This window comes from Chrysemys picta, chromosome 24, assembly GCF_011386835.1.
Source record: "Chrysemys picta bellii isolate R12L10 chromosome 24, ASM1138683v2, whole genome shotgun sequence".
Lineage (NCBI taxonomy): Eukaryota > Metazoa > Chordata > Testudines > Emydidae > Chrysemys > Chrysemys picta.
The window spans coordinates 11,408,280-11,426,372 of NC_088814.1; the positions used below are offsets into that span (position 1 = coordinate 11,408,280).

Here is an 18,093-nt window from a genome sequence, read left to right on the forward strand (position 1 = left end):
GAGAAGTGAGGACTCCACTTTGCATTCAAAGTTTTCCAGCAGCAAAGAGGAATATTTCTGGGAAGGGAGAGGACCTGCCACACTTACCACCTCCCTCCAATAGGGCTCTGCTGGAAGAAGCGCCGTTATACTAATTGATCAAGTAAAGCAAAATGTGCCTCTTCCTGCACTCCCCTTTAAAGACATTATGCCTTTGGGCATGCCTACAGTACCCGCCGGATCGATGGGTAGTGATCGATCTATTGGGGATCGATTTATCGCGTCTAGTGTAGTCGCGATAAAATCGACCCCCGATCGCTCTGCCATCGACTCTGGAACTCCACCACGGCGAGAGGTGGAAGCAGAGTCAATGGGGGAGCGGCAGCGGTCGACTCGCCGCCATCCTCATGGCCAGGACCCTCCCCCCAGTGTAGGCCTAGCCTTTCAAGGAACATAAGAATGGCCGCACTGGGTCAGACCAAAGGTCCATCTAGCCCAGTATCTTGCTTTCCAGACAGTGGCCAATACCAGCTGCTTCAGAGGGAATGAACAGAAGAGGGCAATTTATCTAGTGATCCCCTGTTGTCCAGTCCCAGCTTTTGACAGTCAGAGGTTTAGGGACAACGAGAGCATAGGGTTGCATCCCTGACCATCCTGAGTAATAGCCATTGATGGACCGATCCTCCATGGACTTCTCTATTTTAAAAAAAAAAACAGTTATACTTTTGGCCTTCACAACATCCCTTGCAATGAGTTCCACAGCTTTACTGTGTGTTGTGGGAAGAAATCCTTCCCTATGTCTGTTTTAAACCTGCCGCCTATTAATATTATTGGTGACCCCTGGTTCTTGTGTTATGTGAAGGGGTAAACAACTCTTCCTTATACACTTTCTCCACCCCAGTCATAATTTGATTGACCTCTATCATATCCCCCTTAGTCGTCTCTTTTGTAAGCTGAACAGTCCCAGTCTTATTAATCTCTCCTCATATGGAAGCTGTACTATACTCCAATCATTTTTGTTTCTCTTCTCTGTACCTTTTCCAATTCTAATATCTTTTTTTTTTTAGATGGGGTGACCAGAAGTGTACTCAGTATTCAAGGTGTTAGCGCACTATGGCTCTAAATAGTGGCATTACAATATTTTGTCTTATTAGCTATCCCTTTCTTAATGGTTCCTAGCATTCTTTTCACATTTTTGACCTGCCGCTGGACATTGAGCGGATGTTTTCAGAAAACTATCCACAGTGACTCCAAGATCTCTTTCATGAGTGGTAACAGCTCATTTAGACCCCATCAGTTTGACTGTATAGTTAGGATTACGTTCTCCAATGTGCACTATTTTGCAAAATACCTCCCAGGCACTGCTGCTCAACCAAAGTGCCTCTCCGGTGTGGCTCATAAAAGCCATAATTTAGCCCTTCATTTTTATGGGGTTTGATAATATTAAGATAATTCAGCAGAATGCTAACTGGCATTCTGCAGCCCATGGTCACCACGCTGAAATCTGGCCTACTGCATGTAACGACTCTCTCCTCTTGACCGCTACAGAACTGCCAAAATAACAGCTTTTGCAAAGATTACCCCAGTCTCGGGTACAAACACCCTATTATAAGTAACTCATTTGTCTCTTCACAGAACTGGGGCCAACCCTGCCAGCCTCACTCACAGGAGTTGGACTGGAGTTCTGGGAAGCAAAGTAAATCACACCTCTGCTGAAACTACAAATGATTGGGCCTGTGAGAAACTTATTCCACTTAGACCCCAATCTTGCAAACAACGACACACCGTAGTCACATTCAGGTTTGCAAGATGGGGAACGTAGATTGTGAACGCCTCTGGCCAGGGATTCTGTCTTCCTCTCTGTTTATACAGGGCCTAGCACAACAGCGCTCCCTATCCTAATTGGGGCCAAATGAGTAATGTTTTCAGGATTAGGCTCTGGATTCTAATTGCCAATGAGGCACCTTTAAACTGGTCAGGCCATGTAAATGAGAACCAGGTCCATTCTTTACAGGGTCCTTATTAAGTGACTCCATAGTTAGGGCTACATTCTAAAATAGGCCTGAAAGTGGACATAGGTCCCTGGTTTTTGCTAAAAGTAGGTAGCTAATTGGGAGAAATTTCACACTGGGTTAGTTTTTATACCTTTCGAATTTTCTGCATAGTTTTTGTTTGGTTTCTCATCAGAAGGTTTTAATAGGAAGACTTTGAATTTGCATTGTGGTTGAAATTTTTCCTTGGCCATTCTACTTTTCACTACTGACTTGTCTTCAAAAAATAACCTTCCGTTATCTATCTAAACTACACCTGGCAGAGAGCTGGATCCTGGATAAATCTGGTGCATTTTGTGGTGTTGAAAAAAAAAATTAGCATTACATGACAGACTTTTACTACTGCCTATAACATAACCCTTTACCGAGCTAACCGCTACACCAAATATAGAATCATAGAATATTAGGGTTGGAAGAGACCTCAGGAGGTCATCTAGTCCAACCCCCTGCTCAAAGCAGAACCCGACCCCAACTAAATCACCCCAGCCAGGGCTTTGTCAAACCGGGCCTTAAAAACCATCCACAACTACTGGTGTTGTGGGGGAAATAATCTGGTGTTTGTACAGAACCTAGCCCAGTGTGTTCCTGGTCCATGAGTGGGACTCCTAGACGCTACAACCATCGAAATAAATAATTCTAATGTGGCATGGCCTGTGGGGTGTAACACGGGTGACAGTGAAAAGGTGTATGCTAGTGGGTGGAAGAGGGCTGGTCTACACTGGGGGGGAGTGGTCGATGTAAGATACGCAACTTCAGCTACGGGAATAGCGTAGCTGAAGTCAACGTATCTTATTTCGACTTAACTCGGGTCCTCAGGGCGCGGGATCAACGGCCGCAGCTCCCCCGTTGACTCTGCTACCGCCGCTTGCCCTGGTGGAGTTCCGGAATCGACGGGAGCGCGTTCGGGGATCGATATATCATGTCTAGATGAGACGTGATAAATCAATCCCTGATAGATCCATCGCTACCTACCGATTCGGCGGGTAGTCTGGACGTACCGTAATATAACTTCTTCTTCGAGTGCTTGCTCATATCCATTCCATTAGGTGTGCGCGCGCCGCGTGCACGATCGTCGGAAGATTTTCTACCCTAGCAACACCGGCGGGTCGGCTGTGGAGCCCCCTAGAGTGGCGCCTTCATGGCGCTGAATATATACCCCAGCCGACCCGGCGCCCCCTCAGTTCCTTCTTACCGCCCCTGACGGTCGTTGGAACTGTGGAGCGCGGCATAGCTGTCCTCCACTCTCCCTAGCTTATTTTGTTGTATCACAGTTATAGTTATAGTTCTAGTGTTTGTAGTAAATTAGTTAAGTAGTTTTAAAGTTGTTCTAAGTAGTCCAGGGGATTAAGGGGGTCGTCTCCCCCTTTCTCCCCCGGCCGCGGGCCCGGGCTCATGCCCAACGCTCCCGGCTTCAAGCAGTGCGCCTCCTGCGCTAAGCCTATGCCCACGAGCGACCCGCACGACTCCTGTCTGAAGTGCCTGGGAGAGTCCCACCAAACAGATAAGTGCAAGATCTGTAAGGCCTTCAGACCAAGGACCAAGAAGGAGCGGGACTTTCGGCTCAGGCAACTCCTGATGGAGGCGGCACTTAGCCCGGACACTCCTTCTACGGGCCAGGCTCCGGCGCCTAGCACCTCGGTGCGCAGTGCCCCGGCGGCACCGGCTATGACGACCACGCGAGTGGCGTCAGACAAGCCTCCCCGGCACCGGACCTCGTCGGCACCGCAAGCACAGCAAGTGCCTCGGCGCCGGTCATTATCCCCGGGGCATAAAAAAGCCCATAAGACGGGGACATCCGTGCCGAAGACGCCGGCTCCCCCAGTGCCGGGGGTAGAGCCGCGTCCGCCGGTGGAGCAATGAAAACAGGTGCCTCCAGCACCGTCGACTCCGGCGCCGAGGCCGTTGAGTCCGGTGCAAATAGCGTCTCCACCGAGGCCGGCGGTGATACAGTGTCTCCCGTCGACTCCAGAGACCTTCGCGGCGGCGAGAGACTTAATAGCTCTCACGGAGCCGGCACCGCCTCAACCACCGGCACCGACTGCACCGTTGACTCGCCCGGTCCAGTCGAGGGGGAAACCTGCCTTGATGCGCCCTCCATCACAAGGGCTGGAACCTCGGCACCGATCCAGGTCCCGAAGCAGGTCCCCACGCCGCTCGCAGTCCCGGCACCGAATATCGTCTCGGCACCGGTCGTACTCGCGGCCAAGATCTTCTTCGCGGCACCGCTCTACGTCTCGGCACCGATATGATCGTCGGCACCGATCAACGTCGAGACGTAGTTCTCGGCACCGCTACGGTCGACGCTCGACGTCGAGGGGCCGCTCCCGGCACCGGGCATACTCCAGGTCCTCGTCGAGGTCCAGATCCGACTCCCGGCACCGACGAGGTCATCGGCACCGGTCGCGGTCCCGGCACCGATCGCCGGCACCGCGCAGAGATAGATCATCTCCGGACCGGCACCGTGCGGCACCGCAGCCCACGGGGATCGTTTCATCTCTCTCGGCACCGCCATGGCCGTCAAGATCGGTGTCTCGCTCCTCGGAGGACCTGTCGAGATCGGCATACCCCCCTCAAGGGCAAGCCGAGGAACGAAACTTGGGCCATTGGCAGGAGATGGCAGAGGACCACTCTCATGGACCATCTCACTGGTCGTTTTGGACCCCGTGGGCGTACCACCAGGAGCAAGGGGCTCCAATACCATCGACCTCTCGCTCGGGTCACTCGGTCAGAAGGGCCCCAGAATCCACCATCTCTCGGCCTCCGCCAGGAGGCATGGAGGCTTCCGTGTCCACGCCACCCGACACCATGGACCCAAGTGCAGGTGATGCTCCGGCCCAAGAGCAGGGGGATCAGGACCCCCCCTTGGATCCAGTACCACCGGAGGCATCCTCCTCCTCCTCTCCGGATGAGGCAGTGGCGGGCACTTCATGTACGGGTCCCCCTCCGATAGATCTTCGGGCTCACCAGGATCTCCTGCGTAGGATGGCCCGTAATATGGACCTGCAGGCGGAGGAGATAGTGGAGGTGCACGACCCGATCGTGAATATCCTTGGAGCGGATGCCCCATCGAGGGTGGCGTTACCCCTGATCCGCACGATCCAAACGAATGCGGATACGATATGGCAAACTCCTGCCTCTATTCCACCCACAGCGAGAGGGGTGGAAAGGAAATACTTTGTCCCGTCTAAGGACTATGGGTACTTGTATACCCACCCCCAACCGTGTTCACTGGTGGTGGAATCAGTGAATGCACGAGAGCGCCACGGCCAGCAGGCTGCAGCGCCTAAATCAAAAGAGGCTAAGCGGCTCGATCTGTTTGGCCGTAAGGTTTACTCAGCCGGAGGGCTACAACTTAGAGCGGCGAACCAACAGGCGCTACTGAGCCGCTACAATTTCAACTCCTGGAACTCTATGGGGAAGTTTAAGGAGTTGATTCCCCAAGAGTCCAGGGAAGAGTTTGGAGCCATGGTAGAGGAGGGCAAGAAGGTGGCTCGGACCTCCTTGCAGGCCTCCTTGGACATTGCAGACTCAGCTGCGAGGACCCTGGCTTCGGGTATCGCTATGCGCAGGATCTCCTGGCTTCAGGTTTCGGGTTTGCCTCCGGAGCTGCAGCAAACCCTACAAGATCTGCCCTTTGAGGGTCATGGATTGTTCTCAGATAAGACGGACTCTCGCCTGCAGAGCCTCAAGGACTCGAGAACAATCATGCGCTCCCTGGGGATGCATGTTGTGGGCCCTCAGCGCAGGCCATTTAGGCCGCAGCCTCAGCGCTTCTACCCCCCCCCGCCTCGTCAGAGACAGGACTCGGCCCGGAGGCGAGGGCGAGGTGGTAGAAGAAGGTGGACCGGCCCTCAACCCGGCCAGAACCAGGGGCCACCTAGACCACCTTCAGGCCCCAGGCAGAACTTTTGAAGGTGCGGTCGAGGACGGCGCCCCAGTCATCCCCCAGGATCCAGCCCCCTCCTTTCGGGATCGCCTCTCCCACTTCCACCGTGCTTGGTCCCTTATAACTTCGGACCGTTGGGTCCTCCGCACGGTGGAGAGGGGATATGCTATCCAGTTTTCTTCAATTCCCCCCTCCTCCCCCCCTTCCCCGTCCCTCTTCAGGGACCCTTCTCACGAGCAACTTCTTATTCAGGAGGTTTCTACGCTCCTGGCCATGGGGGCCATAGAGGAGGTTCCGATAGAGTTAAGGGGCAGGGGATTTTATTCCCGTTACTTCCTGATCCCCAAGTCCAAAGGAGGTCTGCGGCCCATCTTGGACTTGCGCGGACTCAACAAATTCGTAGTAAAGTTGAAGTTCCGCATGGTCTCTTTGGGGGCCATTATCCCTTCCCTCGATCCTGGAGACTGGTTCGCCGCCCTCGACATGAAAGACGCATACTTTCACATCTCAATTTACTCACCTCACAGACGCTTCCTGCGATTCGTGGTAAACGCGGTGCACTACCAATTTGCAGTCCTTCCCTTCGGCCTATCCTCGGCCCCAAGAGTGTTCACGAAATGTATGGCTGTCGTGGCAGCGTACCTTCGTCGACAAGGGATACAGGTGTTCCCGTACCTAGACGACTGGCTGGTACGCGGTCGCACCAAAGAGCAAGTTCAAGCTCACGTCCACATAATAGTGCACACATTCAACGAGTTGGGCATCCTGCTCAACAAGGACAAATCCACTCTGGAACCTACCCAGAGAATAGAATTCATCGGCGCAGTTCTAGACTCCAGACGTGCACAAGCCATCCTGCCAGACAACCGCTTTGGCACCATCACGAGCCTCATTCAAGGGCTCCAGGCCTTCCCAACTACCACGGTGAGGTCGTGCCTTACCCTGCTGGGTCACATGGCTTCCTGCACGCACGTAACCAGGCATGCCAGACTTCGGCTTCGCCCACTCCAGACCTGGGTGTCGTCAATATACCGCCCACATCGGGACACTCTGAACATGGTGGTCACGGTCCCGATCTCGGTCCTGACCTCCCTCACCTGGTGGCTAGATCACAATGTGGTCTGCGAGGGGATACCATTTCACGCCCCACAACCCTCTTTGCACCTGGTCACAGACGCTTCATCTCTGGGTTGGGGCGCCCATCTCAACGAACACCATACCCAGGGCCTGTGGACTGCATCCCAGCTAGCCCTGCACATCAATGTTCGGGAACTGATGGCGGTACGACTGGCGTGCCAGGCATTTCTCAACCTCCTACGTGGCCGATGTGTGTTAGTTCTCATCGACAACACCACGGCCATGTTTTACATCAACAAGCAAGGAGGAGCACGTTCGTCAATTCTATGCCAAGAGGCCATTCGCCTGTGGGACTTCTGCATCGCCCACTCAATCCACCTCACGGCATCGTTCCTCCCTGGAGTCCAGAACACTCTAGCGGATCGACTCAGCAGGTCCTTCCAGACGCAAGAGTGGTCTATCCGTCCGGACATCATACATTCCATCTTCCAGAGGTGGGGGTTTCCCCAGATAGACCTGTTTGCATCCCGAGACAACAGGAAGTGCCACGTGTTCTGCTCCCTACAAGGTCGAGCTCCGGGCTCCCTCTCGGATGCATTTCTCCTTCCCTGGAAAGACCACCTGTTTTACGCCTTCCCTCCGTTTCCTCTGGTCCACAAGGTACTGCTCAAATTGCGCAGAGACCAGGCACAGGTAATTCTGGTCGCTCCAGCGTGGCCAAGACAACACTGGTACACCACACTGTTAGAACTCTCGGTTCAGACACCGATCCCGCTTCCGTTGTATCCGGATCTCATCACGCAGGACCACGGCCGGCTGCGTCACCCCGACCTGCAATCACTCCACCTCACGGCGTGGCTGCTCCATGGTTCACCCAGGCAGAGCAGCAATGCTCGCACTCTGTTCAACAGATTCTGCTGAGCAGTAGGAAGCCCTCAACACGCACCACGTACCTGGCCAAGTGGAAGCGGTTCTCCTGTTGGTGCGAACAACGAGCCACGTCCCCGTTGCAGGCACCTATTCCTCTCATTTTGGAATATCTCCTCTCCCTAAAACAGCAGGGGTTGGCGATATCTTCAATTAGAGTTCACCTGGCCGCTATATCGGCCTTTCACCCAGGGGAACTCGCGTCCTCGGTATTCTCTAATCCGATGGTCGTTAGATTCCTCAAGGGCTTAGACCGGATGTACCCACAACAACGTCAGCCCGTTCCGACGTGGGACCTCAACCTGGTTCTCTCCAAGCTCACAGGTCCTCCATTCGAGCCACTGGCCACCTGTTCACTTCTGTACCTATCCTGGAAGACAACCTTCCTCGTAGCCATCACCTCAGCAAGGCGCGTTTCTGAACTCAGGGCGCTTACATCCGAGCCCCCTTACACAGTTTTCCATAAGGATAAAGTGCAGCTTCGTCCACATCCTGCCTTTCTCCCTAAGGTGGTTTCTCCATTTAATATCAACCAGGATATATTTCTCCCGGTCTTTCACCCTAAACCACATGCTACTCGCCAGGATCAACGTTTGCATTCCCTGGACGTGCGAAGGGCCCTGGCCTTCTATATTGACCGCACAAAGCACTTTAGAAAGACGACGCAACTCTTCGTCGCAGTGGCCGACCGAATGAAAGGCTCACCGGTCTCCTCACAACGCCTATCCTCCTGGATTACGTCTTGCATCCGGACTTGCTATGACCTGGCAGGTGTCTCAGCACCGCACCTCACCGCTCACTCCACGAGGGCCCAAGCCTCCTCGACTGCTTTCCTGGCACATGTTCCGATACAGGACATTTGTAGAGCGGCGGTTTGGTCATCAGTCCACACGTTTACAGCTCACTATGCACTAGTGCAGCAGTCCAGGGACGATGCTGCCTTCGGGTCAGCGGTTTTGCACACAGCAATGTCTCACTCCGACCCCTCCACCTAAGTTGGGCTTGGGAGTCACCTAATGGAATGGATATGAGCAAGCACTCGAAGAAGAAAAGACGGTTACTCACCGTTGTAACTGTTGTTCTTCGAGATGTGTTGCTCATATCCATTCCAAACCCGCCCCCCGTCCCCACTGTCGGAGTAGCCGGCAAGAAGGAACTGAGGGGGCGCCGGGTCGGCTGGGGTATATATTCAGCGCCATGAAGGCGCCACTCTAGGGGGCTCCACAGCCGACCCGCCGGTGTTGCTAGGGTAGAAAATCTTCCGACGATCGTGCACGCGGCGCGCGCACACCTAATGGAATGGATATGAGCAACACATCTCGAAGAACAACAGTTACAACGGTGAGTAACCGTCTTTTTTCATGTCTTTGATTTTCTGGGTTCGTGTCAGGCTTGCTGGGTGTAGCAACCCTAACTGCTTCATGACAGAGTTGTTCGTGTATTCCTTATGCCCCCATCGAGCCATTGGCAAAACTCTCACTGACTCCTACAGAGAGCAGGGTCCGGCCAACCATTACAACTTAGTCAAATCTTAACAGGTCCACAGTTGAAATACAGGTTTCAGAGTGATAGCTGTGTTAGTCTGTATCACAAAAAGAAGGAGGAGTACTTTTGGCACCTTAGAAACTAACACATTTATTGGAGCATAAGTTTTTGTGGGCTAAAACCCACTTCATCAGATGCATGCAGTGGAAAATATAGTAGGAAGATATATATACAGAGAGAACATGAAAAAATGGGTGTTGCCATACCAACTGTAATGAGAGTAACTCATTAAGATGAGCCATTAGGTGAAATATTATCAGCAGGAGAAAAAAAAACTTTTGTAGTGATAATCAGGATGGCCCATTTCCAACAGTTGACAAGAAGGTGTGAGTAACAGTAGGGGGGGAAATTTGCTTTTCTAGCAGCAAAAATATATTAAGGTGACTGAGATAGTGTCATTACAAACATAAGCTACTGACATAACCTCCTTGCGGCCTGATTTTGAAAAGAGTTCGGCAGACGGGTTGTTCTGAAAATCTAGCTATAAGGGACACAACTGGAGCTGCAGGGTATAGCACACTGAAAAATGCTTTGGGGCATTATCCTATTCATTTCAAAGGGTACCTACAGAAATGGGCCTAAATTAATGGAAATGCTGGTCAAGTAGTAAATAAGCAGACCAGGGCCTTCATGAGGTAACATGTCGTTAGGGAGCGCGGAATATTGGAGTTGTGATCCACCCTTTATTTCCGAGAGCAGATTTTTGGCTCGGAGCCTCAGAGGTATTTAGGCTTTGAACTTCCATTGAAATCACTGGAATTTAGGAGCCAGAATGCCTTTGAGGATATGGGCTTTTGCCCTTCAAACTTCTTCTAAAGCCACCTGAAGTGAATGGGAGCATTCCCCATCAACTGGAAAGTCTGCAAAGGCTCCCAGATCACAACAGTGTTCTGTGGCTCAGGCTCTGCATGTCCCTGAGCGACAACTGGTTTGGCACTGTTATGGTACCTGTTTAACATAAGAACGGCCATACTGGGTCAGACCAAAGGTCCATCAAGCCCAGTATCCTGTCTTCTGACAGTGGCCAATGGCAGGTGCCCCAAAGGGAATGAACAGAACAGATTATCAAGTGATCCATGCCCTGTCACCCAATCCCAGCTTCTGGCAAACAGGCTAGGGACACCATTCCTGCCCTTCAGCCACTGATGGACCTATCTTCCATGAATCTATCTAGAATCATAGAATATCAGGATTGGAAGGGACCTCAGGAGGTCATCTAGTCCAACCCCCTGCTCAAAGCAGGACCAATCCCTAGATAGATTTTTGCCCCAGATCACTAAAGGATTGAACTTGCAACTCTGGGTTTAACAGGCCACTGCTCAAACCACTGAGCTATCCCTATCTAGCTCTCTTTTGAACCCCCTTAGAGTATTGGCCTTCACAACAGCCTCTGGCAAGGCGCTCCAGAGGTTGACAGTGCGTTGCATGAAAAAATACTTTCTTGTGTTTGTTTTAAACCTGCTACCTGTTCATTTCATTTGGTGGCCCCTTGTTCTTGTATTATGAGAAGGAGTAAATAACACTTCCTTATTTACTTTCTCTATACCACTCATGATTTTATAGACCTCTATCACATCCCACCCCCCCAGTCGCCTCTTTTCCAAGCTGAAAAGTCCCAGTCTTATTAATCTCTCCTCATACGGAAGCCGTTCTATACCCCTAATGATTTTTGTTGCCCTTTTCTGAACCTTTTCCAATTCCAATATATCTTTTTTGAGATGGGGCGACCACATCTGCATGCAGTATTCAAGGTGTGGGCATACCATGGATTTATATAGGGGCAATATGATATTTTCTGTCTTATTATCTATCCCTTTCTTGATGATTCCCAACATCCTGTTAGCTTTTTTGACCTGCTGTTGTACATTGATTTTAGCCAGTTTGTTAGCCCGGGAAATGGTATATTTTGTGTGTGCCTTCAAGACCCAATCCTGCAAATACAAATCCGCTGTACTTATGCCAGTCATCCCGTCAAAGTTACTCTCTTAAGATGCCTCCATTAAAGTGGAGTATGTGTGTAAATGTTTGCAGGAACACAGCCACAGCTTTCGTGGTCCCTATTGGGAGCTGGGAATACCCCCAGGACTACACACGATAGCTGGTCGCATCTAAAAGACACCCTCAAAAGGATCTAGATATAAGGCTGTAATGGCTCCATCTATTGGGTAAAAATATGCAAAATGGAACAAAACTCATAAGAACAATGAATTTAGACTAAACTGTCACACTGGATTGAAGGCAGACAGTGCAGTCTATCATTTGATATTATTAAGTACAACACGTCTACTATTTATTCCTCATTTAAAATCATAAATAAAAATGAAGGCAGTTCAGACAAATTCATGTGCCAAAGATGGCTGCATTTAGAAGAGTAGGTGAAACAAGCCCTGTGAACTCATCCTAGGTGATACTGAATTATTATTAATCAACATGTAGTTGTATAATATGTATAGCCAACTGACTGCCTACACCTGTGGTTCATTATTAAAAGTGTCCAAGAAACCAAATAGACAATACATTTAACTGAGTTTGGCTAGACAAAACAACACAATACAAAACGAAGACAGCCATACCTTCCTTCCGGGAAGTAATTCTCATCTCACAGCATGTCTACCTCAAACAGGTTTGCTTCAAAGATACAACCCTAAAACTCTCTCTATTTAGGTTATGGCTGTTTCCAAGTTAAAAAGCACTTTGCACATCACCTAAGAGCCAACCCTCCAGTTCCTCAATTTGTACCTTTCATTATCACTGTTCTGGGTCCCACATTCCAAACCAGCCGAGTGTAGAGGAACATCCCAACTTGTGCTAGGAGGACGCACCATTCACGTCTCTTAGCTTTGACAATCTTCCTATTATTTTTAATAACAAAGCTGACTTCAGCTTTGCAAAATGTTGTGGGATACTTGACATGGGTGAACAGAATTGTGGGATGAGTTAATATAACTTCAGTTATGTAACATAACTTCCCAACATTTAAATATACAACGTACGCTATAATATTACCATGCCCCTCTCTATTAATGTGGTGTAACACGGAGCTCTGTGTGTAAGTCCTGACCGGGGCCTCTAGGTGCTCTCATGATATACATTAATAAGAAGAGTAAAGTTGATGTCACTCCATTTTTAAACTTCGCAGTACTGGGGCTGTTTGTGATGGCTATTAGCCTTTCATTTCTCAGTTTAAATAGAAACATACAACAGATTTTTTTTTAAAAGCCATAACATTGTAATTGGCTCTCTAAAGCCCTGCCTTTATTAGTTTCTGCCTGTGAATATAATGATGTTTTCTCTCCTTCAACAGCCAAGGGAGAAAGTAAAGTCTGGCTTAAAGTAGGCAACATGATTGCCAGACCTATCAAAAATGCAACAAAGCACAGAGGGGTAGCCTACCTAGCCTGTTTGTTCTGATGTGCAAATGAAACTTCCAACCCAGAAAGAAAATTCAGGGTTGGGAGAGAGGGAGGACATAGAGTGGTAATTGTAAATGACACTACGCAGGGGCCTGGGTTAATTGAGGAGGGCTGAGTTATCTATGTTGCTGCCTTCTCCTTTCTAGGAATCAGTCAGGGGAATGCAGAGAGATGGGGACGATGTGGGGCTGCCGGTTGAGGGGGACTGAGGTCAGGGGCACAACCCCTCCATATGGTGCTCATGAAGAATCCCCCCCAAACTAACCCTTGGTTGTATGTATCCCCCCGGCAAACCCTCCTAATCTAACCCTTGTGTGCAATCGCTGTGACACTCCCTCGTTTTCCCCTCCCCGCCAGCATCCCATGAATCCGGAAGACAAAAAACACATCCGTGCTCTCTCTGGACCCCTCCACGTCCCCCTCGCTCCGGGCTGCTGCTCCTCAGGCGAGGGGTTCGCCTTCCCAAATGGCTGGAGGGTGGGCAGGGTTAATACGCATCCGGGCGGCGCGCTGCCTGTGCCGGAGGCAGAGCAGCCCCCACCCACTCCCCTCCTCGCTGGAGCCGGGCGCGTCATGCCCTGTTTCTCAGTAGCGGGCTGCGCTCAAGGAGCCCCCGCTGCCTCTCCAGGGCGCACCGCGGTCAGGGGTGCCAGGGAGGGGATCCAGGCTCGCTCCTCTTCCCACCTCGGGAACGCCTGAAGTTCCCGGACACCCGGATCTGCTCCGACCCGGCGCGGGAGGGGAACTTGCTGCTTCCACCTCCCCCAGCCCGGGATCGGAGGCTGGGGGAATCGTGCGCCTCGGGGAGCCGGAGGAGGGAGCTTGCGCCCGGCGGCCCCAGCCCCGCTGCCCGGCCGCGGATCTGAACCGCTCGCCCCCCTCCTGCCACCGCCGCTGCGGCGTCTCCTCCTCCTCTTCAGCCGCGTTGCTGGGAGAAGGAAGCTGCACCCCGAGCCGGAACCCGGCAGAAGCGAGGGGCGATTCCGGAGCGTCTCGGCGAGGAAACCCCGGCGCTGAGCGCGGGAGGGCACCGGCCCTCGCCCACCCTTCCCCGGCCATGGCCTCCTGAGCGACCCCCAGCGCAGGCGGAGCCTGGAGAGCGCGGGACGGGCGCAAGCCGCCAGCCGCACTTCGAGACTGGCAGCCTCCCGCGGGGAGCGCAGCGGGCGCCGGCACCGGGCTCGCAGGGGCGGCAGCAGCTCGCCAGCCCCGGGGGGCGGCTCGGGGGCGCGGGAAGGGCGTTAGCGCCGTGAGCGCCCGGAGAAGACGGTGCCCGGCGCAGGTGCCCGTGGAGTATCCAAGCGCCCCGGCTGGGAGAGGGGACTCAGCGGTGCGCCTGGAGAGGGGCTCTAGGGGGGTCGGGGACTGAGGCAGAGGGTGCCCGAGCGGGGCTTGTCCGCCCAAGGTAGCTCCCAGGGGCGGCGGGGCGGGCATGCCGCGCTGCCGGAGCTCCTTCTCGGCGGAGAGTTCCCCGCTGCCGGCGCCGGCGGCTCCCCATGGCGGCTGCCCCAGCCGCTCGGGGCCGCTGCTGGCCGCGGCCTGACTGAATGCTGGGGCCCCGGCTGCGCGGCCGCGATCGCCCTGCGGCGGCGGAGGGGAGCGCCCATGGCGCGGGGCCGCCGGGCGCGCCGGGCCCCGCTGCTGCGCCCCCGGCTGCACGGGCTGCGGCAGATGTGCTCGCGGCGGGCGGCGCTGCAGCGGCGGGCGCTCTGGGTGCTGGCCTTCTGCACCTCGCTGGGCTTGCTGCTCTCCTGGTCCTCCAGCCGGCTGCTGCACTGGCTCGCCTTCCCCTCGCACACCCAGGTGCGCACCGAGTGGAGCCGCCAGCTGCCCTTCCCCGCCGTCACCCTCTGCAACAACAACCCGCTGCGCTTCCCCCGCCTCTCCAAGGGGGACCTCTACTACGCCGGCCACTGGCTGGGGCTGCTGCTGCCCAACCGCACCGCCCGCCCGCTGCTCACCGAGCTGCTCCGCGGCGACCAGGCGCGCCTGCAGTGGTTCGCCAAGCTCGCCGACTTCCGCCTCTTCCTGCCGCCCCGCCACTACGAGGGCATCAGCGCCGACTTCATGGACCGCCTGGGCCACCAGCTGGAGGACATGCTGCTCTCCTGCAAGTACCGCGGCGAACTCTGCGGGCCCCAGAACTTCTCCGCGGTGAGTGGGGCCGGGACAGGCGGCTGCGGCTCCGCCCGGGGCTCTCCCCTTCCGTAGAGCTTGGGCTCTCAACACCCCCCGGGTCTCCGCTCAACACCCCTCCAGGCACTCCCACTGCAAATCAGGACCTGCCTGTCCTCTTCCCACCCCTCTCCTCCAGCGCGCACACACCCTCTCCTGCCTCCAAGTCAGCCGCTCTCCCCGGTACTTGTTACCTTCCTTAGGGACCAGCCCCAGGATCGAGTCCTTTTCTTCCCCCTGCTTCCCATGAGCCTGACACTCCGGGGCTGTAAGTGCCACCGATTGTCTAGCAAAACTCCTCTTGGGGGTTGTGCGGAGCAGCTGAAGGCAGAATAAAGGCCCTGCTTTAGCGCCTGATTGCCAAAGCCAGTTAGCATTTGATTTCCCCCTTCCCAAGCAGCGGGGCTGTGACCTAGTCCCCTCCGCACCCCCAGCCTCAAGGCCAAGGGAAAATCCTGGCAACAAACACTCTTTGACTTCAGTGGGGCCAGGATATCACCCATTGTGTATTTCTCCCTCCCCTCTTCCTAGAAGAGAGAGAGAATTGTTCCCACCTACACCCTCTCTTTTAGGGAAAGCCAGAGGGCTAGTTTGGAACAGGTGGTCTCTTGAAAACTAGCGTGATCTGGGACATCTCAGTCAAACATCCAGAGCCTACTAGATTGCTTAGAAAGTTCACGTATGTGGCATGGGGGTTTTACTCTTTTTTGGAGGTTGGGGCCAAAATCCCACAATTCCAGCTGGGGGGTTGCCACCTCCCAATGGGATTTTGCAGATATTAATAGGGACTTGCTGGCTGCTAGCCTTGTCTTACAAAGCAATCGTGTATTGGTGATCAGAACTGAAATGCATCAATATTCAGCTCCTTCCGGGTTTTTGCTGCGAGTTTGCCAAGTGACCTGGGCCTGGAATAGACAAGGAACTAACTCTGGATTAGAGGGGCACAGGGGGGCTGGAACAGTTTGTACAGTGGGGGCACTGAGAGTGATTGAACCAACTTGTAAACCCTGCATATAATGGGAAACACCTCAAGCCAGGGGGTGGGGCAGCCCCCCTAGTTCCAGCATCTATAGAGGGGCATATGGGTGTGTTTATTTTGAGGAAGCGCAGAGTGAAATGACATTGAAATGACAAGCTCTGGGCAGGATTACACGGTGACAGGGGTTGTTTCAGAGTTTGAACTGTGCGGCTGGCCTGCAGTGCAAGACACCTGGGCTCGGGTCTCAGTTCAGGCCTGGAGGGGTTAAATGTGAGAGCACTGCCCTTGGAAGTGCGGATCAAACAGAAACTTAGACAAGCTTTGTTTGAAGATGGCATATTGGACAAGTAAAAGCACATGCACCAGGTCACAGAACAAAGCAGTCCCTCCCTCCCCTTCTAGGCTGTGGTTCACTCTATCCAAGTCCCATGGGTGGCTTCACCATGTTTCTAAACTTGGCAGTAATTGCTACAATCATTAATCACCTGTTAACAATCCTGAGGAGATTGGGTTAATAGACCCTCCCCTCTTACCCTTCACCCCTGAGCGTCTGTAACCATCCTGTGCCCATGGAATCCCCAGTTCTCCACTCCCACGTGGCTGCCTACAAAATGTGCTGTGTGCGCTTCAGGACAAAGCGCTCCAGTCTCCCCGGTTCTGATTTCCCCTTCCTCCCATTAGACGGTAGCCCCAAATAAAAGAGCATTGCTTCCCAACAGAGCAGTTTTCCCGTGTGAGGGCTTCTGCTTTAAAACCTGCCACCCCAGTCCTCCCACGCTGGCAACCCCCTCCAACGCTGCCTCTGACTTTACTCCTCAGAGAGGCTAGGAGTCCCAGCATATCCTGAGTCTCCATAGTTCTCCAGCCCCAACGGGGGAAGCAAAATCTCCCCAGGTCAGCGCTGAGTTCACACAGCCACCTCACATGTGAAATTACACTGATGAAGAGAGATTGTGTTAGCAGCTGACTGGTTGTGCTAACTTGAGCAGTAGCCTGGATGGGCCAGGCAACTCAAGTTAAAAGCACCGCTGCACTTGAGTCCAGGGCTTTTGTGTGTGGACAGGAGTAAGTTAGGGGCAATGCTCAAGTGAACCCTGCAGTAAAGAGTAAGTTTAGGAGCTAGTTCTGCTTTCCTTATTCGCAATCAGCGGAACAGTACTGTGCAAGCCATCCCTTGGATTTCTCTGGGATTATTGGTGGAATAAGGTGCTGCTCTTTAGGAGAAAGCTAACTGAACGCGCCTTCATCAATGCCAGTTATCGCTTGACTTTTTTGAATGCCCCTTTCCTGCTCCATTGACTGGAATACTCTGCTCTTCCCGTCTCTCTAGTGATGTCAAGGCGAGAAGGATGCAGGTTGTGATTTAAATGCCACGCGTGCTGAGAGTCTTTAGGGAGAACTACTTGTTACTTCTAGCTGCTGCTGCACAAAGGAGACTAATTCAATTCCCTGGCCTGTAAGCCTAGTTTGAGATGCATGTCTAAAATCAAAAGGAACAGTGTTCTCAAACTTGTCATGTGAGGCTGGCTGGCTGCTAAACTGTAAAAAGGGGGGAGAGAAAAGAAGACACCCTGTGGGTCTATTTTGATCGGCCCTTTGAGCTAGCATGTGCTACTGTATCGATGGGCAGAAATGGCAGTTTTGTCTTATTAATAAAGGTGCCTTTGCTAATGAGGGGAGAGGTCTGGTCTTTGCTGGCCGTTGTTTAGGACATCGATACACAAAAACCTATAGGGCAGCAGCGGGAAACTCATGAATGATAAGCAAGGAGCAGAGAGGAGGAAGCAAATGGGAATTCAACCTGCATTTTGAAAAGAGCCACCCTCCCTTTTATGGCCTACATATTTTTCTCCATTTACGAGTGCAGTAGACCTGATTGTAGGTTTTAATGAACTCTTATTAAAGTCTTGGAGAGCAAGGAAGAGATGATTTGTAGGCTCCGTTATCCTGAGAAACACAAAGCCTCAAGCACTCTTTCTGCTTGATATCATGGGAAGATTCCAGGGAGAGCAGTGTAGGAATCAAATGCAGACTTCTGTTTGATGCTACAGCCAACCACCC

The 18,093-nt window shown here is 52.9% G+C and overlaps 1 protein-coding gene across 4 annotated transcripts in view; it reads left to right on the plus strand.

The window, feature by feature from the left end:
* Positions 1 to 13,285: 13,285 nt before the first annotated feature.
* Positions 13,286 to 18,093, plus strand: part of LOC101944360 (acid-sensing ion channel 2-like) — a 329,276-nt gene continuing 324,468 nt past the window's right edge. The window contains exon 1 of one of the 4 annotated variants that reach the window (XM_065577325.1): positions 13,286 to 15,032. In XM_065577325.1, coding sequence (XP_065433397.1) covers positions 14,426 to 15,032 — 607 coding nt within the window. In that variant the 5' untranslated portion in view covers positions 13,286 to 14,425. The remainder of the gene's footprint in view (positions 15,033 to 18,093) is intronic. The other 3 variants (XM_065577324.1, XM_065577327.1, XM_065577323.1) reach the window with 3 other exon arrangements.